Below are 25,493 nucleotides of genomic sequence, written 5' to 3'. Positions count from 1 at the left end.
TTCATTTAGTTACATAAAGCAACATCTAGTCTGAACCTTGAATAGAATAAAGGACAGATGGTTTGGGGATAATCTTTTGGTCATTACCAGTTTTATCACTGAAGACTGAAGACAGATTCCATCACAAAAAAATTATTGTTTGTGCATTAGGGCATCGAAAATGAGAAATAAAATATCTGAAGCATGTAATATGTAACATTTGCACTCCATTACTGGGATACATACATACATCTAATGTAATATATAATATGAGCATTTCCCACCACCATTATAATCACCACTTCCTTTGTAAATGTCAATCAATGTGGAATAGTTTCCCACTCAACAGTGATGTAAAAGCTTTTTGTTCCTTTCATGTTCCTAATCCTCACTATAGCACAGAACAGGTTAGGGCCACAAACACTGACTGACATTAACCATGCATACTGTTCAATACTGTGAGGCTGAGTGTATGTCGCTTGCCTCATCATGACTAAAAAAATATGTAACAAGCACAAAGTATAACATGCGATATGCTTCACAGCCTAAAAAAAGAATCTCCATTAGCTCACTGTCCACTGAGCGGCGATGTCCCGTTACCTTTACCTTTCCATGAGCGGCACGCTGGCAGATGTTCCACATGTTTGGCTGTGGTTGGAAAAGCACTGTAACCTGTACAGTAATCCACTTGTGTTCCCGAATGAAAGCAATCCAAACAAAGAAATCCTCAGCGGACAGCGATGATAGCACTTTTCGGTCTGGTTTGTTCACAGTCTTACTTTGCCCTTAAAAGAATTTCCTCCTTTCACCAGCTCAACACACTGAGTCCCAGAAAGATCAAATTTTGTCTCCACAAAGTTTTTAATCAAAAGCAACAGAAGCTGTAGATGGATGGGGATGATGAAAGCGAAGGAAGAATGTCTGCACAAACAATGGCACTGTCTCTCACATGATGGTAAGACAGATGAGTTTGACTCTGGTCTCTGTTCGACGCCTGCTTTGTACTCCAGACACAGCTTTGATGGAAAGTCTTCCTAATTATTCAGAGTCTGGAGAATACTGTCCAAATCTAGGTCCATATTGTTACCTGCGGGACTAGACAACACACACACACACACACACACACACACACACACACACACACACTATGTAAAACTATTTCTGGAAAAAGCAAACAGCATGGCTTTTATGCACTGATATGAAGATAAACACCTACAGTTCAGTGAAGACAACAGGAGAGGGTGAGCTGAACTCATCAGAGTTAGTTGCAGTTTCCATGATGTCTTGAGGGATGGACTCTTGTGGGCTGAAGGGCTGCTGGAACTGACGCCTGAAAGCAACGGCAGGAACAGGAACCTTTCAGGTGATTCATTAATAACCAGTAACAGTGCGAGATACAAGCTTCCTTCAGTCACGTGATCAAAGAACTCAAAAGTGGCATGTTCTGGAGTAAAAAGACTGACATTGGTAAAAAATTTAAGGCTTCATTTTTTTTACTCATGACTTTTTGATGTCAAGAAATCACTGTGAAATAATTTCAAAGTGTCTGAAATATCAGCATAAATATGTATAACACTTGCTTTTTCTCAACCTATGAGAAAAAAAATAGTAAACAGCAGTGGAGAGTAGTTCAACACAGTTGACGTGCTGTTATTAAACATAATTTTGCTCTTATGACAGTAAGAAGATATTTGAGTTACCTTACTAAAATTCTTTTTTATGAGACCTTGGAAGATGATGTCACAACAGGATATTGCATGTAAAATGTTAGGTAAGTACACAATATAACACAAAGGACCAAAGTCCAAGCCAATAAACTGTAAACTACAACTACAACTATTGCAGCGTAATCTTTAAAGACTTTTAACCTCTGAAACAACCCAGAACTTTATTATTATATGCAGTATATATTATCATTTAAGGCCAAAGTTTTCACAGATGATGATACTGCTTCAGGAGAATGTGTAAGACAGTGGCTCTAAATGATTAAGAACAAATGTCTTTAATTTTTACAGTGATACTGCAGACATAAACACAATATAAATGTTGCCGGTGATAGATGATTGGTCCCTAGCTGGTGGAAACACATCACCAGGGAATAATGGAATAAAAATAAAGGGAAAGAGAAAAATGTGTAGACGTGTCACTTACACAGGGAAGGTAACAGAACTGTGAGGGTTTTCAGCCATAGGGGCCATAATGGGAGGTGGGGGTGTGGCTGATCCAGCTTCCCTGCACACACACACACACACACACACACACACACACACACACAAACATGAACATGTCATGTTTTCCATTTAACTCAAAATGACTTCAAGTGCATCATGTGGCGCTAATGTCTATTAGTAATAAATACTTCCTTACATGCCCACTTTAGTGCGCAGTGACACAGGGATGTAACCTCCGGCAGGTGATGGTTGAGGCTCTGTTTCACACAGCAGCAGAGGAAAAAAGAAGAACTCTGTTAGTCACCCGTTCTCACATTGACTTCAGATCATAAAACTGACTCTGTGCATGAAGACCATTACCTGAGTAGAATTTTTTGAAAACTTCATGTTTAGGAAATTCAGGATACAGGTGTGTTATGTGATTGATGTCACGGATGCGGTCACCAAGGCTACGGATCTCAAGATCCCTCTTGGTGAAGGGCTGGATATTCTGGATTTTCAGGCCCCCATCTAGGAGAAAAAAATGTTTGATGTATCAGTGGATATACGGAGGGAGAGAGGGAGAGAAATCATAGACTTATTCATACTTTATCCCTCTACCCTCCACTGCTCCACCTGTGGGACACCAGCACCATGTAGAACTATAGCAGACTGTTATATCTATAAACCGTTACAATAATGTCAGCATGTAACATAAGTATCTCTTGATTGGCCATTTCTAAGAACAATGCTCTGTTGTAAAAACCAATCCAGGTACAATGCATGACAGCGTACACTACAGAAACCTTAAAAATATATTCTCCCTCTTCTTCTAAAAAATGTCTGGCTGTCCAACAATGTAATGTATACCACTAAAAATGATGTCCAAATGTATTGGAAGGGTCTAAAGATGAAAAAAATAAAAAATGCTAACTGTTTTAATTTAGGCGCAAGATCAGGGACTGTGAAAATAAGGTTACAAATTCCCTCAAATAAAAATAACATAAAAAATATACTGTATGATTTCCCTCATGAACCATGTTAACACTGAATCATACAACAGTTAGTTCCGACCAAGTCATTTGATATAGAGTGTATCACTCCGCTCGTCAGTGAGAGAGGGGACTGATCGACAACTTCCATCTATGGGAGTAGGAGAGAGGGAAAATCCCTTATCTACTAAAGAAGCAGCATGTGAGCCAAACCACAGACCACAACTTATTAACCCCTGGAGAACCACAACTCTTAAAGAGGTGGTTGACCTGAAGTCTTAGCTAAAAATACATGGAACAGATGGTCATCCATTTCAGAAAAGGCAGATTAAAAGAGCAAACAAAAGAGGAAAGAAGATGAGGACAACAAAACAGAGGACTCTGCCTCAGATGATATCTTCAAGTCGTCGAGTAAACTGAGATTGACAGCGACAATCACACGACAGTCTGCAGTGAAAATGTGGTAGAAACCAATACAAAGTCTGTAAACTTTGTATTGGGACTTTGAACTAGGCTTTTCAGGTGTTCTATTAATCGTTAATTAGCGTTACATTAACGGTCAATATGTATCTTAGATTGTAACAAACTTTGCAAAGATGAATATTTTTCCAGAAATAACATTTGAATTAAATGTCGTCTGGTCGTCAGAAGAGGATGAAGGGAGGAAACCTGGATATTTCAGCGCACACCTGAGGTAACGTTCAGACAAAGCAGCAAGCTAGTGTGCACTGTGCAGGTCAGGACAATGTTCATGTGTTGTTTAGCAACAATCCAGTATCAGTCATGTGGCGGAACAATTTCTGTTGGCGTAGCTAAATGAATTATGAAATAGACAAACAAATCATAATCTGTGGTTGCTTATTAAACTCGTGGCGCTGCGGCCTGCGACCTTGTACCTACGACTGAATCACAGCCGTGCTGATGTTGCTTCATTTACTGAGTGTAACAAACTTGAAACAGAAGAATTTGAGGGAAGAATTCTAAACTAAACATAATCAAATCCAAACTGGCGCCACACCAACACTTACTCTCAGAAGCAGACACATAAGCGATGGTGATGCCTCCAATCTCAGAGTCACTGAAGCGAAGCAAGAATGTCCCGTTGGGCCTGTCTTTGAGAATCAGGTGTAGATGTTGCTTCCCAATGAAACCAAATATCAGCCTAATGGAGCAAAACATTGTAAACACCTGTTATCATTGTCCCCTGTAGTAGATTGCTAATATTAACTACTGAAATAGCAGTAGAGCCTCCCCACCCTTCGCTCCAGTAGGTTTTCAGGTGCCTCTTGGTCAGATCCATCACTCCCTCGAACCACTGCCAGAATGTGAACGGTCGACCCGGGAGAACCTCCTGTAAGGTTGAAAGCCACAGTGAGATACGAGCGTATGTCAGTCTCTGTATGTCTGCGCAAAACGACACACACCCGAGCGTACCTTATTAAACTGGGCCCAGGAAACCATCATGTTGCTGAAGTCATCGGCAAAGTCAGGCTTGTCAAATATCTTCTGGGCCAAGAAGTGCTGGTTGTAGTGGTCCAGATTGTGCTGCGTCTGAACCTCGGAGGTGAATTTACTGTTGAGAGTGCTGTACATCATCCTCCAGGGCACGCGCTCGGGCACCACGAACGGCACTCTGTCCTGATGACAACAACAAACAGGCTGACATGAGCGAGAACACTGATTTGCAAGTACAATGTCAGTGGCAGGAACTGAAAAGAGAGAAGAAAAGTTTACTGCAGACATTGTACATTTTGTTTTGAGTGGTAAGGCATTTAAAAAAAATCGATTGATGTCTTGCAGCTCACATCAGACTATTTCCAGTCAACACTTGGACTTGATGAAGCAAAGAGAACAACAAACAGGAAACAAACAGGAAACAAACAGAGCTTGTGTGGACATTAATGAGAGTCTGTGGTTCACTTTCAGCTCAATAATCTAGATTGGTCAAGCTCTAAACCATATTTTATGGATAAGATGTTTATGAGTTTGCATGTTTGAGTATTATGAGAGTTAAGTGCTGAGTAGGTTTCCAGTAGAGGTTTAAATTATATAAAGGGATGTAAACATGGCCGTCGTCTCTGACTGTGATTATCCGGCAGAAGTATTTCCGCCTTTATGGAAACTCAGTTACAGACATTTGTCATGGTAGGAAAAGCACAAGTGTAACTGATAACATTACAAACAACTGCATACCATTTAGCTGCTTTCAGGGTCCTGATATTGTGCATGTCGACTCACTGCCACACTGTCACAGATTACAGGGAAACTTGATGGAACAGAGCCATTGTTACTGAAATTTGAAGCAGCTAAATGTATCGCAGCCGTCACTGATATCCCTGCTGTAGCTTCATATTTGAGACAGTTAGAGAGAAGTATGGATCTTGTCACCTAAATCTCCACCAGAAAGACTGTTTGCATATTTCCCAAAATGTCTTAATATTTCAACTCAAAACACTGGATTTAAGTGTCAGCTTGTTTGACTATCTATCATATTAACATCGGAACCTCTGAGCTCCTGTTCAACAGTTTAGTCTACAGCCACTCTCACAACAGAGCTTTCTGAATTATACTAACACTACGCTACTACTATAGACACTGCAATGATCAAATGTATCCCCATCTGTAAACACACCACGTTTCTTTGGCTACAGTTCAATAACGAAAATCTTTTCCCTCATTTTCTGCCTTTATTCAGAGTTAGTCAGTCCCTCCATGTTCTTTAAATATCATTGCAATTCAGTCATTCTGTCTTTCAGACCGACCATTAGACAACCCATCACCTCCCTGCTACCACTTGATGTTCACGGAGGCTCAGCTGAAAGTTTCCATCAACAGTCTGCTGGCTTAACGCCACTGACACCAGCGTCTAGACTCAGGGGGACCAGGACCTACCTCCTATCTATGCTTCATAAAGATGATTCACATTGATAGAATCTAATCTCTGTTTTTGCTTCTGTCATTCTCTCATCCTTGTATTTTCCTTTTTGCATTCAATATTGTTATGTTTAAAAAGAAGTCTGATATCAGCTTGCAAACACATTTTGTAGCAGCTAAGAGTCTTTCTGCTGTTGATTTAGGAGTTTTCACCCACTCTTCCTGCAGATCACCATCTGAGACATTTTTAGTTTGGGTTGCACACACAGCATTGTTTAAGATCTAGCCGCAAGTTCAAGTCAGGGGACTGTGAGGGCCCAAGGCTTCAGCTTGTGTTTCTTGGAGTAGTTCATTGTTGTGCAAGTCCCTTTTCAGTTTCAGCTTCTTAACTGGGTGCAGGACATTTGCTTATTTCAATTCAAATTATTATCGAAAACAACTTGAGGACCAACTTCTCCACAAGCTGAACCTGTGTATTGCATTCATATCATGAATCGAGCATAGTCACTTTCATATATTGCATCTCCTAAGGCCCACCTCAACCCCAGCAGCCACCTGTGGGTTTTGTAGCCTATGCTCCCGTGTGGGGAGTCGGGCGTGGTGCTATTATCATTCCTCCACCCTCCCTGCTGTGCTGAGCTTGAGATGTCTGACTAAAATAGAGTTACTGTATTCACAACAGCACAGAGAGACAAACGTTGTCACTGATAATAGGTCATAAAAAGCGGCAGAACATAATAGGAAGTTAAAAAAAAAAAAGTGAAGTGAAGTGAAAAGAAATCACTTACTGGTTCAGAAAAAGCACAGTCCCATATGATGGTGGCCAGAGCGTTGTTGTCTTGACTTCCGTGGACAATGACGACCACGGGCAGTGAGATCGTCTGTAATCAATGACATAATAATTTATTCTTAGTCATGTTCCCACTGAAGATATACACTAAACATAAAATCTTAAAAATGTTTTGCGTTTTGTTTTGTTACAAAAAGTGAAACATATATTTTAGCTTTAAGCTCAGTGTAGCCTATCGCTGCTGAAGCCATTTAACAAAGCTTGTGTGCCGACAAATGATATGAGAGAAAATCAGACGCAACTATGTACAGCGCAATATAACACAGTAACAGGATGTAGGGTTGAAACATGTGAAGGACCAAACCTGTATCCTGTACGGAGTGTCACAGCCTGTGATGGTGATCTCTGTGGAGAACAGGAGAGCAAATTTCTCTTCTGTCACAGACTCTGATCCCTTTCTGTCGGCTCGCTTGATCTTCTTGATGGACTATTGAACCGAAATAAGAGTTTACATACGATGATAAAACGGAACAATAATTCAATCTAGGCTGGTAAATCAAGACAAGTACATACCATATTCCTAAAGGTGGCACACGTGCTCTTGCTGGCCGTGTTGTGTTCTAGGATGGCGGTGTTGTTGATCAGTTCCCCGACATTATCACTGCAGGCAACATAGCAGAGAGTTTCAATGGCAATAATTTATTCCTCCATCTATATATGTATATGTGTAATTAGAAATACACGGCACTGAGTCTTAGCCGCCACTTTATTTCTATAACACCTGCCAAAACAAAAACATGTACCTTTGGAAGACCAAAACCAACTACTGTAGTGTCCTTAGTCTTAAATAGCAGATTCTGAGGTCCCTCCACATCGAGCAATACACAGCAGACTTTAATTATAAAGTAGGATAATGGAGCTTTAATGGTCTGGACTAGTTAATCTTACTTTGACTTTGTGCTTAGCTAATGGTTTAATTAAGAGTTTTACCGACAAAATTTAGTTCAATTAAGGAACAACTGGAGTAATTAACAGAACAAATCCACAAACACTCATGCTAAGTATAAAGGATACTACGGGTAAAAAAAAGTACTGAATACCATGAAAACCAATTAAGATGCTGTACTGTATATATGACTCACCCGGGTACACTGGCCAGGTTCCTGGCCTGCAATTCATTAATGATTTGTGCCTTCAGCACCACAGGCTTCCCGGGAGCTACTTTCTCCCCCAGCAGATATCGCACGGTGGTGGAGAACTTTGACTGAGTTTTAATGACCTGAGGTGGCTGCTTGTCCACCACAAGAGAGCTGAAGGAGACATCAGTGACACAAGTGAGGAAAAGATGCATGAAACGTCTTTGTTGCTGTTTGTATATTAAATGAATTGGCTTTCTTTCACAGTTCTCCATATGAAAACACATGGGGCAGAATCAGTGCGCCTGTCCTACCTTTGAATCAGAACCTGCAGAAGTTGCCCCAGCCTTTCCTGGAGCTCTGGAATTGTTTCCACTATTAGCATCAATTCCTGTCTCAGCTTCCCGTTCACCCCAAGCAGCTGCTCACACCTAATGGAAAAAATAAACAAAGACAATGAGGGAGGGAGATGGAAAGTCAATTACCTGAACCAGTAAAGCATATGATTTTGTGTTGCATTAACAGTAATAATCTGACCTCCAATATGGCTTCCTCCCATGATGTTGATAAGCTAATAACAGTTTTCATTTTAGTCTTAAGTCGTCGTAGACTGTGTAATTTATATGTTTAATTTCTGTAAATTAATTAATGTGTACAGAGTCACAGACAGAGACACTTTCAAAAGCCAAGAAAACCAAGTGGATATATATTATATATGTTATGAGTATATGTTAAAGAATGTGTTTAAAAATCTTGCTTAAAAATGTAATTCTGCTCCTACCTAAATTAAAGATCTGCTCCTACCCTGCCTCTCATTACCTTGGGTTGGTTAGGTTTAGGCATGAAGAGTGATGATTAAGGTTAGGGTAAGAAAATCAGGGCCTATCAGCCAACCAGAAGAAGGGTAGGAGTTAAGTCTTTGCCCACCTCCAGTGGGAAAAAAAATACCACCAGACACACCGGGTGCCGTAAGTCTTCGGGTGCCGCTGTAAAACACATTTATTCTTCTTCTGATATTTTTTGGCGGTTGGCAAACAGCTTTTTGGTGCATTACCGCCACCGTCTGGTTCGTGAGAGTTAACGGTGCTCATGTTCTCTTTTCTTATTAGTTGCAAACAGAAAGGTTCAGTTCACCATTCACCAAAAACATGAGCATGTTCAATGAACGCGTTTGTTTAGCGTGTTCATGCCCAACACTGCCAACACTACTCATCTCCGATTGGCTAATAACATATTGCCACCTGGCTACTCACTAAACACCAGCAGACCTGAGAGGTTCAAGGAAAGGACTACTCAAACCATTTCCACACCTTACCAAACTGTAAACTTCTCCATGTTAATGCAAAAGTTACTTCACACCAGCGATAACACAACCAGCCCGTATTTCAAGATGTACTGTATCTTTGTTCACTGAAATGCATGTCAAAAAAACAATATGCAAACACAATGTAGCAGGATACTACACTTAAATATAAATGTTACAACAACAGTGTAACAGGGAGGTGTAGGCTGAAATAATCTCATCCTGCATTCCTGGTAAAGCACAGTGAAGTCCTCAACACAGAGCACAAGTCTTTAGAGCTCGTCACTGAAAGAGGGGACTGATCCACAACTTCCGTCCATGGGAGAAGGAGAGAGGGAAAATCCCTGATGTACTAAAAAAGCAGCATGTGGGGCGTCGTGTAGCGTAGTGGTTTAAGCAGGCGCCCCATGTGTAGAGGCTACAGTCCTCGCTGCAGTCGGCCCCGGTTCGAATCCCGCATCGGACGGCCTTTCACTGCATGTCATTCCCCCTCTCTCTGCCTCCCTGTTTCCTGTCACTCTCCACTGTGCTGTCCATTAAAGGCATAAAAGCCCCAAAAAATATACTTAAAAAAAAAAAAAAGCAGCATGTGAGCCAAACCACAGACCTCAATTCATCAACCCCTGGAGAACAACAGCTCTTAAAGAGGTGGTTGACCTAAAGTCCTAGCTAAAAATCCATGGAACAGATGGTCATCCATTCCAGAGAAGGCCAATTAAAAGAGCAAACAAGAGAGGAAAGAAGACAATAAACAGAGGACTCTGCCTCAGATGATATCATCAAGTCGTCGAGTAAACTCAGATTGACAGCGACAATCACACAACAGTTTGCAGTGAAAACAAAAGGACAGTCTGCTATGCAAATGGAAGCAAAGCCTGTGGTAGAAACCAATACAAAGTCTGTAAAGGCTACCAACTTAGAAAGAAAAGCTTTCCTTCATCAATGAGCTAGGGAAGTTGAAACATCAAATAACTCAAAGTTGGATCAGAGAAGAAGAAGACAGACGGATTAAAAGAAAGCTCCAAAGTCCAAACTTCACTGGCCCAGTCCAAAAATAACTTGAGCTAATTCAGGCAACCTCCAGGCTAAAAGCAGCCTTGATCCAGCTGCAGGAAGACCTGAACAAGATGTGAAGAATGGTTCTGTCTCCTGAACTCTCTCTTGATCGCCAAGCAGGCTCTGGACGTTAGGGAAGAATAATAATAATAATATTTAACTAAGTGTGTGCTTTTATGCGACACAGAGGCAGTCAGTCCAAAAGGGAACAAGTGGCGTGGGGTGCACCTCACCAGGTCTGCAGGGGGTTGAGGTTTTCGTCAAAGGGATGCCCGATGGTGGCCTTGTGCTGCTCCCACCTCCACGCCTTCAGCCTGGTGACCAGTCGAGTCTGACACTGGTCCAAACAGTCCACACACTCCTGCAGCAGCTGGAAACGCTTCTACAACAACCAATACAAAAATATTTTCAAGTCGTTTCAAATTGACATTAGACTGTGTGATTTATGTATGGGTTGTTTTAGTTTATAAAGTTTTTTAGTTTGATGAAACGAATCGTATGAAAGTTAAAAAAAGCTAAGATATTGTCTACCATTTGTTCATTTTGCCTGGGCAACATTTAAAAAATCCAGAGGGATTAAGTTTATAATGTCAGACAGATAAAGAAAAAAAAATCTTGTACTGGGGGAAGAATCTACAGATATTTGCCATTACAAGTGTGACGATTAGCATCAGACTAGTAAAAACATCAGGCTCTGGCCTTAGAGCAAATTTTTCGACACTGTTTGAATACAGCACAACTTTAATTCAGAAATGTATGTTAAAAAAACAAACACGTTTCCTTAAAGGTGCCAGTAATGTCGGCTCTGGCAGCAGAAGCCATCGCCGAGCTCACCGTGGCCATGGCTTTAACATTGTACTCCAGCTGCTGGATGTGGCTCTGGAGTTTCTGGATTTCTGACTTTGCGGGATCCAGTCCGTTCGGCTGGATTGGCCCTGTTCAAACAACAAATAAAATCATATATGTTGAGTCCTTTGTGTGCTACAGGATACTACTGTATGACCTTAAAAAGAAAGATAAAGTATAATTTCTCTGCTGCATGTGGACATTGACATTGTGACGTAAATGCCACCTTCCTGTCATTATTGAGACTGACAATTAAGAAACAGAAGACGGGAAATACAAACCTCTTACTAAACCATGATGGATAAAACAGGTTTGACTGAACAACAGGTGAACAATCCAGATGTCCCAGACAATACAAGCCCAAAAACATACATAACATATCTACAGCTGATATAGTATTTCAGTACTTGCACTGTACATTGATTTAAAAGATTTTTAAAGATTAAAAAAAAAGAGAAAATAGTTCATGTATGTCAGATTGAAACAGACTGAAATGCAAAGTCAAATTCTCTCTGTTGATTTTCTTATACACACATCCTTTTATTTTGTTTGCAAATTGGAGGACACTGTTTATCCTTAAATAGTATGTAGGCGGAGCAGGGGATTTCCATGTGAGCCGTTTTCAGTGTAAGTCACTTTTAAAGTTTTATGTAGGAAATGTCATAGCAGAATGAAGAATGCAAAAATGGCTGTGGGAGTAGTAGTAGTACTCTACTCTCTTTTGACAGTACTGAGTGGGCACCTCATGTTCTGATTATACATGTGACTTTATAATACTATATGCAAAACAGGACGTTAGGCCACTGACCCTTGTCAGAGCAGGAAAAGAACAAACATATAATATAAAAGAATAACAATGGCTCTGCTACACAAAAATCTCTCAGCAAGTGTGAAACTGTGAAGTTCATGTAATCAACACTGGTTTTAGAGGGAATAATTTTTTGGAAAAACATAGGCTAAATAAAATATTTTGTCCCCAACACAATGGTAGGGAAAACACTGAGATTTGTACTTTGTACTCTCTTTTATCCAAAGAATTAAAATTCTGTGATTCTGAATTTCCTGTCCTCCTGTTGAAGAGTTGAAGAAGACACATAAGCCATGTCAGTGAGTGAGCATGCACAATACCAAGACTCTGGAAGCCCCTCCCCTAAATAGAATGCAGCCAATCAGAAGTCATGGTAAAATAATAATACAATAATATAATAAAAAGAAATAAGGCTGCAACTAAAGCTTATTTTCAATATTGCAGAAACTTCACATTGCAGTTTCCCAGGCAGCCTCTGAAAAATGGTGAATGACTAATATTATATGCAGATGGAATAATCAATCAATCATTTCAGCTCTAGGACTGAGCTGTCCAGTGTTGTTTATGAGTACACTTTTGTTCCCCAAACTAAACTAAATCTTCACTTAAATAGGTTTCTGAAGAGAAACTGAAGAGGTCATTATCACAGCCTGCTATGCCTCTGTCCCACTCTCCACTCTGCCACACCTCCTATCAGCCTCACTGTCCTCACCTGCACTCCATCTCCAAACAGGCCAGTATATCTGCATCCCCGGTTCACTCGCTCTTTGCCAGAGTGTTCTTAGTATCATGCTAGACTTTCCAGCGCTCATCTCCAGACTGACTTCCCTGTATCGACTCTGCTCGTCCCTCTCCATCCTGCCCCGTCTGTGCCCCGGTAAACGCCTCAGCCTTCTGTCATCGACCACGAGTTCTGCCTGGCCGCTTCCTGGTCCCCGTCTGCCTGTCCCTGTCCCTGTCCCTGTGGCTGTTTGGCGTTCTCCAGCTCCGACGTCGCAACGTGAGTGCTTCCCTGCTGGTTTCCCGATCCTTCGTCTGACTCTGATTACCCGCCTGCCTGCTCCTACCTGGTTCCAATCCTTCTGCCCCGGCCCCAGACCCTTTCCTCTATCCCCAATACCCACCTGTGTGCAATATCTCTGCTGGTTCATTAATAAAAGTCATTACCAACTATTCACATGTTTGGTTGTGCTGCAATTGGGTCCTACCACACCCCGTTAGTCATAAAATACAGGCCTACTTCTAAAAAAAAAAAAAGGCTGCTAAAGCTTAGAAAATAAAACTGAAATCATGAATGAAAGATTATGTGTATGAAAAAGAGGAACAAAAATAACTGTAGTCCAGTTCTTCTGTGGGTTGGTGCTGATGTAAGCTCATAGTATATAGTGTGTGTGTCTCACCTTGTAAACCCTCATAGTTCTGTCTCTCCCAGTTGAGCTCTTCCTGCAGCTGGTGCATCTTTTGTCGTATGTCCTGGACCTCCAGCACTTTCAGAACCAGGTGGTCTACATCCTGCATGTTGGGGAACGAGGACTCTGTACTCGGGTACTGTTGGTACTGTGGAGGGTTGGGGATCTGAGTGGGCTGCAAACATGAAAACAGTACTTAACAAACTTACATTGTTAGTGCTGGAGTCCCAGCTGCTATAGTATGGTAGTAAGATCTATTTCTCCCCGAGAACCGAGACCGAATCTATTTACATACTTTCAGAAGAAGAAGTATAACAAAAACAAAATAGACAACTACATCAGGGATTCCCAAAGGCCCTGATACAGTGGGCTTCCCTCCAGACAACAATGAGGCAACTTCAACTTTGTCTGACCCTGACCCATAGTTTGGGGGCTTTGGGGGATGTAAACAGGAAGCTGTGGGCTACAACTTGACAAAATGGCACCAATAAAAGTATGCTGAATTAACTATTAGCAGTTCCTGTTTCTAAGGTACCCACAGATGTCCAGACAGCTATCACTGGATTACTTTGATACTGAAGAAAGCTTCAAAACGTGACTGTTCCCAGGCAAGTTCTGGACAAAGGAGCGTCTTCTTTTTCTATGATTTCTATGTGGATTAATGGGCTTTTACTCTCAAGGGACAAGAAACGTAAGACACACTGAATCTAAGAAAATATGACTCAGAGCTCTGACTCAGATATGAAGGAGTACAAATGCATATAATGAAGGTATTTCTTTTACTAAAATGGCCATATTGATGTTTTTTTTGATTTACTACAAATTGTATAAATCTTATTCCCAAACATTTCTGAAACTCAGACATTTTCAGGGAGGTAATTTCACTGAAGGATGAAAATCAAATCAGACTTGCTTTATGTAATTTAGGTAATCTATCACAGTACACAGTTCTTTGTCCTTGCTCACGTTCAAGGATCCTCTGACAGTCTGGATTTGAGAAATTGCCTTTTGATAACATCTGTTTGCTTCTTGTCTGTCCCCTGGTTTTGATTTTCGACCATAATGAAACAATTAATTCATTCAATTTATAAGTGAATCAATTTGTGCTTCTTTGTATATAGCCAGATGTTACTGCGTTGTCATGAAAGAATCTTCTCCACCAAACAATATCAGAAAGGAAGAAACAATCTCACTGCAGGAATTAAAGCCGTGAGTCAGTAATCAAAAGCACTGAGAGAGTTTGACTCTCTGTTGAACTGTTGAAAAATAAAGCCAACTACAAGAGTTAATAAAGGAATACATTTAACTACTCTGTACACATATACCACAAAGAAGGGGAATGTTTCTTGTTCATTCTCCAGTTTGTCTTTGTCAGTGTGTGTGTGTGTGTGTGCGTGTGTGTGTGTGTGTGTGTGTGTGTGTGCGTGCGTGGGTGTGTGTGTGTGTGTGCGTGCGTGGGTGTGTGTGTTTGTTCAGCGTGGACTTCTGGACTCCTGCTCCCAACAAACATCCTGCTCATCTGCTTCAGATCAGCTCATCTACTCAACAAGCCCCCTGCGGTACCTAAACAGTTGTCCTCACACCACCATTGTTCACCAGATTGTCCGTTCACACATGTCGTCCCACGCTACGGCAAAGCTCTACTTTTTGCATGTTTCGTTGTGTTGCTTGTGTCTCCGGCCTAACTACTGTTTTCCTGTGCTTCAGGTTCATCTTCGCCCCGGCCTGAGATCCATTACCCAGCTGGCTCTGTGTTCTTCCTCCGGTCCGGCCCAGTCCTCTACTCTGGAGCCCGTCCCGCTCTCCACTGATCCCAGGCCAGGCCTTAAACTGTTCTTCCTAAATTCTCCAATAAACAGCCTTTGTTACACCATTCACTTGTCTCTGTGTCTGAGTCCTACCTTTGGGTCTGAAAAGCTTCATTTAAAATGTAACATGTGATGTGTAAGCTGGCAAATTTCAACTCATTTTCACCGACCACTGAAATGAACCAAAACCAAAGGATACTGAGGAGTTAGGAAATCAGTCTATATATGTAAAGTTTTCTGTCCACCAAGCATGTAATCAAACCACTGTTATAGTCCTTCGTTATAGGACTGGTTTCACCTTTCTCCCGTGTGTCTGTGGTTTGTAATGAAATCTGCAGTATTTTTTGATAAGGTTCGTACCGTGCCAAGAAGAACCCTTTCCTTCCTGAGGATGTCCCTGACCATCACTCCAAACTGTAGAGGCTGCTGTTGAAACATAGTCTGTAATAACAAAGCACATGTATCATTAAATCAGAAAACAGTCTTTGATACCACCATGCAGCAACTAGTATGCAGTGATTTATTCAGTTGATGTCATAGACAATACATTTCTAGCAGCAACTTGTCTGCATCTATATTGGAGCCGGTTGGCACAAACATATTTAAGGAAGTTTGTACTGTTATTGTCACTTTCTAATAGACAAAGACATTCTTTTTTGTTTTTTTTGGTATTTATCAACATGAACTTAAGACTTAAGGTAAGTTGTGGGCACTTCTCACCTTTCCTACAGCCCACAAACGCCTCGCATTACTCGAGAATATTTTCTTGTTCATCGTCCTGTCTTAAACTGCAAATGCAAACTGCAGGTATAGTGCACTGTGTTATCAGGGAGGAACCTAAACCCTATTCCGAGTCCCCCTACCATGTTCCTGCTGATCTGCATCAGCTTCATCCTGTCCACCACGTTGGCATTCTGCTGAGCAATAGACTGCAGCATGTTGATGATCTGGTCCAACAGAGCTCGAGACTGGCTCTCCTGCTCCACCTTTTCCAGCACAAAGTCGTCCCTGTAAGCGCACACATACACACATACACACACACACACACACACACACACACACACACACATGCACACGCAATATGTGCATGTAAATGTACACACACATCACATACAGACCCACACACACAAGGCCACATATGAGCCAGCACACAAAATGCTTACTGTACACTGTGCGTGCATGTGTTTGTGTTTACCATCGTTGGGACTCAATCCATTCAGCTAAAAAATGTCTGACTTCGATGGGGAAGGCGGACGGGGGATAAAGGTTGTTGACAGTCTCATCAGACAGGCACTGGATCAGCTGGGACATGTGTAGCCACTGGGCCATGATCAAGCAGGGCTGCAAAGGTCAGAGTGAAATGACATTATGCACGACTATTCATTTTTACGACATTTTTCAAGTGCTGAGGAACCAAACAGGACATCTTTTTGATCAAACAACACATTGGCATTAAAGAATAAACCGGTGTTATATTTTTCTTATTATAGGCAAATCCCATAAAAAGAACAAACGCAATAATGCATTAGTCTGTCTCTCTATATGTTCCTACTTTCCCACTTCCTTTTCACTTTCCCGCTTCCTACTCAGCCCCAAGCAGATTCCTTCAAACTATCTTTAAAAAATGGCTTCAAAATATATAGTTTCATTTTTAACCACTGCTACCCCATTGTCACGCTGGCAGGACATCCAGTACAAACATCACTTTGTAATAGCTTCCAAAAATACCAAATATGTCAATTTGAATTTAGAAGAAATGAGTATAAAGTGATGAACAAGAATAATTAAGAGTATTTATTCTATATTTGATGAATGATGTAGCCATAAAAAAAACATGGAGTGTTGGGTTTAAATGTGCCATTCAGTGTAAACCTCAAAGCTTCAAGCTGGAACAAGCTGATATAGAATATACTGTATGTGATAGTGAGAGTGTAGAATAAGATGGGTTTTCTAACCTTAAAGCAACTTAAAGGGGAACTGAAACAAAACTGTATTTTGAGGAGTGGGGAAAAAAAGCCTCAGCAATTTCCTAAATCAGCCAGGGATCCAAACAGGAGAAAATAGTTCAGTTGTTTGGGACTATTTTTAACCACCAATTAAGATACAATTGGTATGTGAGTACAGCAGTCAGACGGCCAATGTGGGATTATTTCAAAATAAAAAATCAACTACAGCCCCCATGTTCATCCTAGTGAAGGAACATGTAATGCACTGAAATGAAACAGAACCGAAATCAAAGTACAAATTTGGAAAACATGTTTGCCACAGCTGTGGAAAGACAAGATGTCTTACATAAGATCACAACAAGCAAGTATGTTGGGTGGGCTTTATTGGCTTCCCATTTGTGGAGAGAACCACAAAGATTCGGTCCAGGAACTTTTTCTTAAACTTCACCACTTCACTGCTGTGTTGTGGTAACGTGAAGGTGAGACCATTAATCCCTCTACTTGTGAATGTGTCGAGTATTCCACTGGTATCACTTGTGTTGAAGATCCTTTTGACCTTCATTGTATCTGAAAGCTTGGATATCTCTGTGTTGTCTGAGTGGTTGTCATTATGTAACTTGAAAGTGGTTTCCTGATCGGAGTTGGACTTCATTACACAACAGATAACATTGTTCCTTCAGTTCAAGCAATGTGCTTTTGAAAAGTGCCAAAAAAAAGAAAAAGAAAAAAGAAAGTAAAAAGCCCTGAGCTAAGAAAATCCTCATAGTAAGTCACGATATCTTTCTGTAACATTGAGCAACTCTTTGTAACTGTTGAGTCATATTGAAGGAACTCAGTATTGCATCACACCTGTTAGACTAAACAAGGAATGTGGGGATCCAGCTAACATTTAAACTTTGAGGATAAACTAAACCCTGTTTGTCTGCCAGGAATACAGAGTAATAAACGACCCTGCTCAAGCTCAGTAAAGATTGTTTGAGTATTTGCAGCACATGTGTAGTTTATAGCTTGGGTCTTTCACTGTCTAAGGATCCAATCAGTAATAAGGAAACTGCTGAGAAGAAATCCCCCTTAAAGGAGCGGTCTGACATTTTTGGGAGATACGCTTATTGGCTTCATTGCTGGAAGTTACGAAGATCGACCACTCACATGTCGCTAAAAACATGAAGCTAGAGCCAGGTCCAACTGTAACAAATCCACCTAAAACTCTTAAAACGGACTGATTAAAACATTATATCTTGTTTAATCTATACAAAAACTGAAGTGTAAAAAAAAGGAGTTGCCTTCCTGTAGGAGACCTGCCTTTATTTTCCCAGGTAATGCAACCTGAAAACTTGATAAATTCAATACAGCGAGCCCAACAAGTCCTCCAACCTAACTGACCATGTAGGTTGATTGTCCCTACCCTCGGATATGACCCATTAGAACATACCAGCAGCAGGCACACCGGACCTTCGTTGTCATGGCAACAATAATACAACCCATAGGAGTGTAAAACTCTTTGGTTCGGTTTAGAGAGGATGATGGAATAGATGGTGGTTCTACTTTGTTAAGTGTAGGAGCCAAAATATGTTTTTTTATATTTGCTTGGGCTGCATGTATTGTGTCAGTTCCATAGATTGAGTGTGGTTTCCCAAAGGGAGCGCTACCAACTCCCTTTGTCTAACTCTCCCGCCGCCACCCAAGTGAACAGGTAAAAGAAGGGAAAACCACACCCATGTGTCAATCTACGGAAGTGACGCAATACATGCAGCCCAAGCAAATATAAACATAAGCAAAACATATTTTGGCTCCTACATTAAGGTTTAGCTACGTCGACAATACCAACAATATAGACAATAGCACATCAGTGGTGTTATAATGACAAGGTTATAAAAGTGAAGTGTCATAATGGCCGCGCTGTACAAGTCAGTTGGTAGCCACTAGCGACACGACACTGACAGAATTCGATGCAGATTTCTAATCTGGGCTACACAGGACTGGCCTTCTGCTGATTGGATAATTGCATGAATAAGCAGTTGTGCAGGTGTTTCAAATAAAGTGCTCAGAGAGAAGCATCAGCACTAAACAACCGGAGGTGCAAAACTACCACGGACAGAAATGTAGATCTGTCTTTTTGAAATGATTGATTGTGTGGTTTGGATTGGTTCCAAAAACATGTATCAACATGTGCATTCAGATTTATAAGAATACACCAAATATGAACTCTGTCATCCTCCTGCTGCTGCCACCATTCCCTCTCACAGTAAGTTGTGTTTTATCCAACAATTTATAACTGTAGACTTCCCTGGAGCCGGTGGTTTTTATAGCTGTGCTCGCTACGTTGGAGTTTAGTGTGTTGGCCGACGACCCAGTGTGAGTCGCACGTATTTGGCCTATCGGTCCTGCAGGCTTTCCAAAAACATCTGGTAGTTTCCTGCAATCATAAAAGAAAATGCACCACTGCCTCTGCAAAATACAACAACAGTTCCTGGTATATATTCGCCTGGCCTTGGTGGGTACACAAAGGCTGCCCTCCCAACCAATGGACAAGCCAATCAATGCCAATGGTATAATATTCAAAATGAGCTTCTATCATATGTTGTGTTTTACTTATGTTTATTCAAATAATGAATGTCTTTTGGGTTACCTCTTGTCACAGCACCACCTTTTATCTGGCCACTGACGAAATCATTGACAACAGTTTCCAAGTTTTCCAATGTTGGGCCTCACAAACGTCTGCAGCAACTCCATTTCAAATCATGCAACATCGTTCCTCTCCCCCTCCCAATGCAAAATGCCATGTGAAATATTTATGTAATTTATTGGCAGACCAGAGTTTCCAGGTCAAGCTACAATTTGTTTTTGTTTTGGATATCCACATCCATCTTTCTGTCAATATAAAGCAATGTTACTGATTAAGATGAGGCTGGGAGAGTTTTGGCCTTGATTTTGTTGCCAAGACATTAGATCATAGCAAATCCCCATTTTACTGAGCAGTTACTGAAGGAAAATAAACACTTCAGAAGTAATTTGTATTTGAGTATTTTTACATTGGGTCACTTCATGCTCAGCTTTACAAAGGAAATCATTATCATATATTCTGGTCCTTTCAAACTGGAGGTGCATAAACTACGTGACCCAGTGGACATCTTTTGGCACGCATTGTCTTGACAATATGCGTCAACACCTATTTTGGATATGAAGTGCTGCAGGCAGCAAAGCCATTACTGGAAAGAAATAACTCCTGGCTTGACATCATTTACTTCCCATAGCTTTTTCCATGATCAGACTGTAACAAGACGCGATTTTGAAAAGATAGAAAACTTGTATCTTGTATGTTACACCTTTATGTGTTTTATAACTGTCATTGTAAAAAAGCATGGGCAGTCAGGCTTCTATGTTTTCTTACAATGACAATGTTATTTGTACGTTTCCTTGTTCAATCGAAACAAAAAGAGAAGTATAAAACAAATGTCTAATATTTCATTCAGGCACAACAGATGCAACTGTGACACAACTGGTGCATTCAATTTCAAGAGGAAAATCAATTACATCTAGTTGTTGGCATCCAGATGTGGCACCACGTCAAGGGACGCTGTCACTAACAAACAGCAGTTTTGTTTATGTAGCTCAAAAATCATAAATTTGTTTCAGAGAGTGATAAAAAGAGTGATGTTACATCCTCAACAGACTCTCACTAAACAGAGCAAAGTGGGAAGAAACAGATGTTCACATCACTGTTGCTAAATAAATAGGACCAAGTGAGGCAAATCACATGTCAGGTTGTGCAGTTGAAGTCACTGCACAAACCAAAGCTGGTCATTTTCCAACGCTACTCCCAGAAAAGAAGGTGGAGGAATCCCCAACAAAGAGATCAGCGCAGCGGTCATTTTATTGCTGAGAGAGAGAGAGAGGGAGAGAGAGAGGGAGAGAGAGAGGGAGTCTGCTGCCATCAAGCATTTTCTTGCTTCTCAGATATGAAGATTTGATGCGTTTCTTTATCACACCTAACAGTAAAAGACAAAAGATATCTGACGATGTCAGCTTGGTCAGCTTTTCCCCTACTTGCTGTTATAGCCACAATGATTAATTATGTCAACACAATATGAAAGCAGATGAAGTAAATGTAGAGTTCTGTAGAATTGCTTTAGGGGAACAGAGGAAAGTACAGTAAGCTGCCAGCGTGGCAATTACTAATATTCACCTTTCAGAAGCCCGTCTTTAAAACCTCCCATTACCAAGGAAAATCAAGGAAGACCGAAGAGGACTGTTACACAACACCGACCTAATTGATATTTGCCTCTATCTATAGCTAACACTAAGCCTTTGGACATAAGGGCTGTGCACTCACTTTGATCTCTTCATGTCCTGACACTTTCCTAAATTTTGGGTGAGATCACCACATCATGCTCCCTTGGCAGTGTACGTGCCTCAAGTCAACTCTATTTACATAATCCAAAATCCAAAATCAGACATATTCCTCTTCCAATACAAACATGTTGAATAAAGAGTTTAGACAGGATTAACAGTAGTACGGACAATGACAATGTTAGTTAAATAAACTAAACAAATGGGAAGACCTCCGAGAACACAATCAACAACATGGTTCTTTCCTTATTTTCTTTAAGTGTAAACATATATACTGCACATTTTTTTATGAATATATGGACGATTAACATTGAACTGAAAATAATTGAACAAACTTTTTGATTTGATATGATTCAAAGAGAAAGCAAAAGACTTCCCCACTGCTGTGTCATGGTGTGTGGGAGCTACGGTGCAGTTGTTGGCGAGGAAAATGGATCCCTCTAAGATTACTGGTTGCTTGGGAACCAGCTGTGGCTGCTCAGTGTGAGCTATAATTTTATGATCAGGAAGCATTTGATATACAGGTTCTGTTCACCTGTCTCACAGCCACTGCCTCTAGTGACCAGGACATCAAGTCGCACATGTAGCGGATGTTTTCTCCGCGTTGGCTCTGTGAAAACTGGATCGTTGCCAGTCGGAGTTGTGCATGTCAGGGAATATCACAGCTGCCCTTATTTGTTAACTTGTTGTTAGTATCAACACCTCACTTGTACAATCAGGATGCATAATACCCACATTAAATACAGCACTGCTAGAAGTCAGGGGCCAGCTCATAGGAAAAATAGGCATTTGCCTAGGGCACTTACAGTCAGGGGTGGGGAGATGCTGCGAGAATGCCTCTTACATAATTTTATTAATCATGGTTACAGTAACAACATTATCGACAAAGGCAGCCTTTTTTACATGACAATAATAAACATAACAAACACTGCTGCCTCTCTCAAATTTTCACCTGCCCTGCAGTGCACCTGTACTGTGCACACTGCACACTGAAAGTGGGGGATGATGGGTACAGTTTCATATGTATTGTGCCTCACTCAGCCCAAGTCCAGGATGTAACGCTGGCTGACTGATGGCAGCTGCTACATTGGATCAGCCAGAGGGATGATTCAATTATCATGAGCTCATATTATTTCGTAATGAAAATGTCGGAGCCTTCAGGTGCACGAGGACGAAAACAGACAAATGATGAGGAGGAGGAGAAAACTCAGTAATACGGAGGTATGTCTTCTTGTCGTCACCAAATTCTAATGTGGCCTATAGGGCACAGAGCTGGACCTGAATGCAGCCACACATTGTATAAAGTGTTTGTGTTTGTCTGGGATATAATATGCATTATATGCTATCTGGGCTGCAAATACTATGACATGGAATGAGTTGTATTTCAGATCATATTAAAATTATCTTAAAATTAGCTCAATCAGCGCTGGTTTAATGCCACATACACACATTAACATGCACATGCAAGACAGATATTGCAGTACAGTATTGTGAAGTTGGGCAAAGGACATGGAGGGAGGAACCAAGTTGATAAAGGCAATATTGCTGCTGTTTTGATCGTTACATAATGTACATTATTGTTTCCTGAAAAGTCAAGACAGTTATTAAAAAGCAAAACCAGAGCTTTGATAAAAACAGGGGGTTTTGGTGATAGTGAAAAAATTGACATGATCCCTTTAATGGTTTGCCAAACGGTAGGAGGATATAAGGCCATTTCAGGTCGACACACGGGCCTGCAACAGCCTGTTTTTTTTTTTCACTCTCTGTAACCAAAACATGACAGGGACGCAGACAATCTATAATGCAGAACTAAACAAGGCCTCAACAACCGCAGGCCCCAGTGTTTAACAAATAAATACCTGAGCCGTAAAACAAACATATGAACTCTTACCTTCAGTTGAGAGGAGATTTCATAACATTGAAAAATGCTCTGGTCCGACGCCTCTTCCTCCTCTTCTGTCTCATAAGTACTCCGCCTGTCCGAGTATCCTACTCAACATATTCCTCCTTCCATCTCTCACTTTAACGCTGATGTTGTCCCAGAAAAGCCGGAGATTTACCGTCGTTTCGACCGAGGAGAAGTGAGTTTAGAGCGCGGAGTAGTTCACACAGGGCGAGGACAACTTTTAACAGCCTAGAAAGCGGGTTAAGCTCATTTCACTTCCCTGTTACGCACGATGTGCCACCAGACTGAGGTGCGCGCTTTATTTCCTGCCCTCACGTTCAAGTTCACACATGACCGAGATACTGCATGTAGTTAACACCAGGGCTGATGTTCAGCGATGTGGTCATACATGGAGACTTTGCATGTGGGGTATTCCTCAAAAGCACAACGAAAACTGATAACTAGCCCGGTCTTCAGCTCACACACTTGTATATAGAGCGGTCTGTCTTGTCAGATACACTTTATAGATAATTTAAAGAGCGCGAGAAACGTGCACTCTGCAGCCTGTGTATATCTCCAGGCCGAAACAAGAAGCTGAAATAGAGCACAAATGTGTTCATCTATCATTTATCTACGGCATTTAAAAGAGAAAGTACAGCCGAGTCTACAGTGGGTAAGGTAAACTTCCAGCAGAGAGAGCAGAGGACGTAGGCGGAGTAATGTTGAGTCATTTCACCAGAGGCAGTGACTTCCAGTAAGTCTACTAAGACACATGATACCATATCTGCAGATGGCAGTGCCTTCAAGTCGGACATCTTCCCAACGGCGTTCACTCACGTACTGACGGTTTATATCAAGGCCTAGACTCGGTTATAATGCTCAGTGTTTTACCTTTTTGTGGATTGTCGGGTTTTTTTATTTATTATTATTATTTTGGACTCTATTGTTTGTATGTTTGTTTGGTTTTTGTTTTTTGTGTCTACATATGAGCTTATTACATTTGAATTTTTTTCCACTGGCCTGCGTGCAGTTGTGTGTCGTCTCCGTCATCTCCAGCTTCTCCTTCAACGCCTCCCGTGCACATTATTACCTCATGAATGTAGCTTGTGATCCTGTGATCGCTGCATGACTCTCACTGTCGAAGTTTGCAACTAAATAAATTTATCTGATACTTGTATCTGAGTTTTTCCATTTTATGTTTTTTTTATTCTTCGACTTTACTTTTCTATTCATTGACAATTATTGTACTTTAAAGAAATAGAGATAGAATTTAATAGAAATGTAAATATATGAGGATCAATTGCCGGTTACAAATGGACGTTTTAAATAAAATAAAAAAAACAATGATGAGCTTATTAATTAAATACAATTTAATGTTAAAGAGGAAACAATCCAACAGTATTTTAAGTTGTTTATATTTGCTCCAGTGTGTCTCAATATCAAAATGCTGCTTGCACATTAAAATGCATCGTATAATTATATGATATATAATATAATAACCTTATATGTATAAAGGTTTTTTTCCACATATGACCTTATATGTAGTTGCAAAATGTTACTTCATATACATTGACACATGAAGTATATATGTTTATTACTTAGTATGAATTCACATGTTGACATGTATTACGAATAATCATATGCTCATTACATATAGGACTCAAGTTGACGTAATGATAATACAGGTTCATTCCTTACGGTGAAGCAGCGTGGCTTGTTTTATGCTGTCTCTGTGTCTTACTGTGTATTTCCTTTTCAAGTCTTCAGTGTTTCCCAAGCGGAGCCACTAGGGGGCGTTAGTGTGTTTAAAATGTGACAGTTCAGCTGCTGCTTTGTTGCCTGAGGGTGTGAAGTTGTAGAAGTTTATTTTTGTGCGTATTTTATGACTGTGTTTTATAACAGTGTGAATGTTCCTAACCATGTTTCGTTGTCATATTGTCACTTTGAATCCAATGGCCCACTGGAGTGGAAGCTGCATCTCCTCTGAGAGTGCTTCAGTAAAATGAACAGGACTTTGACTAAATCCATATGTTTTGATGAAGTTTTTACAACAAAATTTCAGCAGAATGTATCTTTGCCTGTCAGGGTCTAATCAGAGTGGATTCGTCTGGTTTTACATCTGCTTGGATTGGCCACATGAGGGAGGTATAGACCTGCATAA

At 40.8% G+C, this 25,493-nt stretch overlaps 1 protein-coding gene across 1 annotated transcript; it reads right to left on the bottom strand.

The window, feature by feature from the left end:
* Positions 1-69: 69 nt before the first annotated feature.
* Positions 70-24,030, bottom strand: stat6 (signal transducer and activator of transcription 6, interleukin-4 induced). Its single transcript, XM_056384190.1, has 20 exons — positions 23,339-24,030; positions 16,347-16,492; positions 16,015-16,159; positions 15,512-15,592; positions 13,335-13,518; positions 11,115-11,215; positions 10,514-10,662; positions 8,236-8,352; positions 7,928-8,095; positions 7,359-7,446; positions 7,150-7,272; positions 6,784-6,876; positions 4,556-4,759; positions 4,378-4,472; positions 4,150-4,283; positions 2,511-2,660; positions 2,347-2,407; positions 2,131-2,211; positions 1,196-1,309; positions 70-1,074 (listed from the first exon to the last, which is right to left on the bottom strand). Exons 2-20 carry the CDS (start codon positions 16,478-16,480, stop codon positions 1,014-1,016), a joined length of 2,283 nt encoding a protein of 760 aa, XP_056240165.1. The 5' UTR covers positions 16,481-16,492; positions 23,339-24,030; the 3' UTR covers positions 70-1,013.
* Positions 24,031-25,493: the final 1,463 nt, after the last annotated feature.

Source organism: Seriola aureovittata, chromosome 9, assembly GCF_021018895.1.
Source record: "Seriola aureovittata isolate HTS-2021-v1 ecotype China chromosome 9, ASM2101889v1, whole genome shotgun sequence".
In the NCBI taxonomy this organism is placed as follows: domain Eukaryota; kingdom Metazoa; phylum Chordata; class Actinopteri; order Carangiformes; family Carangidae; genus Seriola; species Seriola aureovittata.
This window is presented reverse-complemented; position numbering and strand designations above follow the sequence as displayed.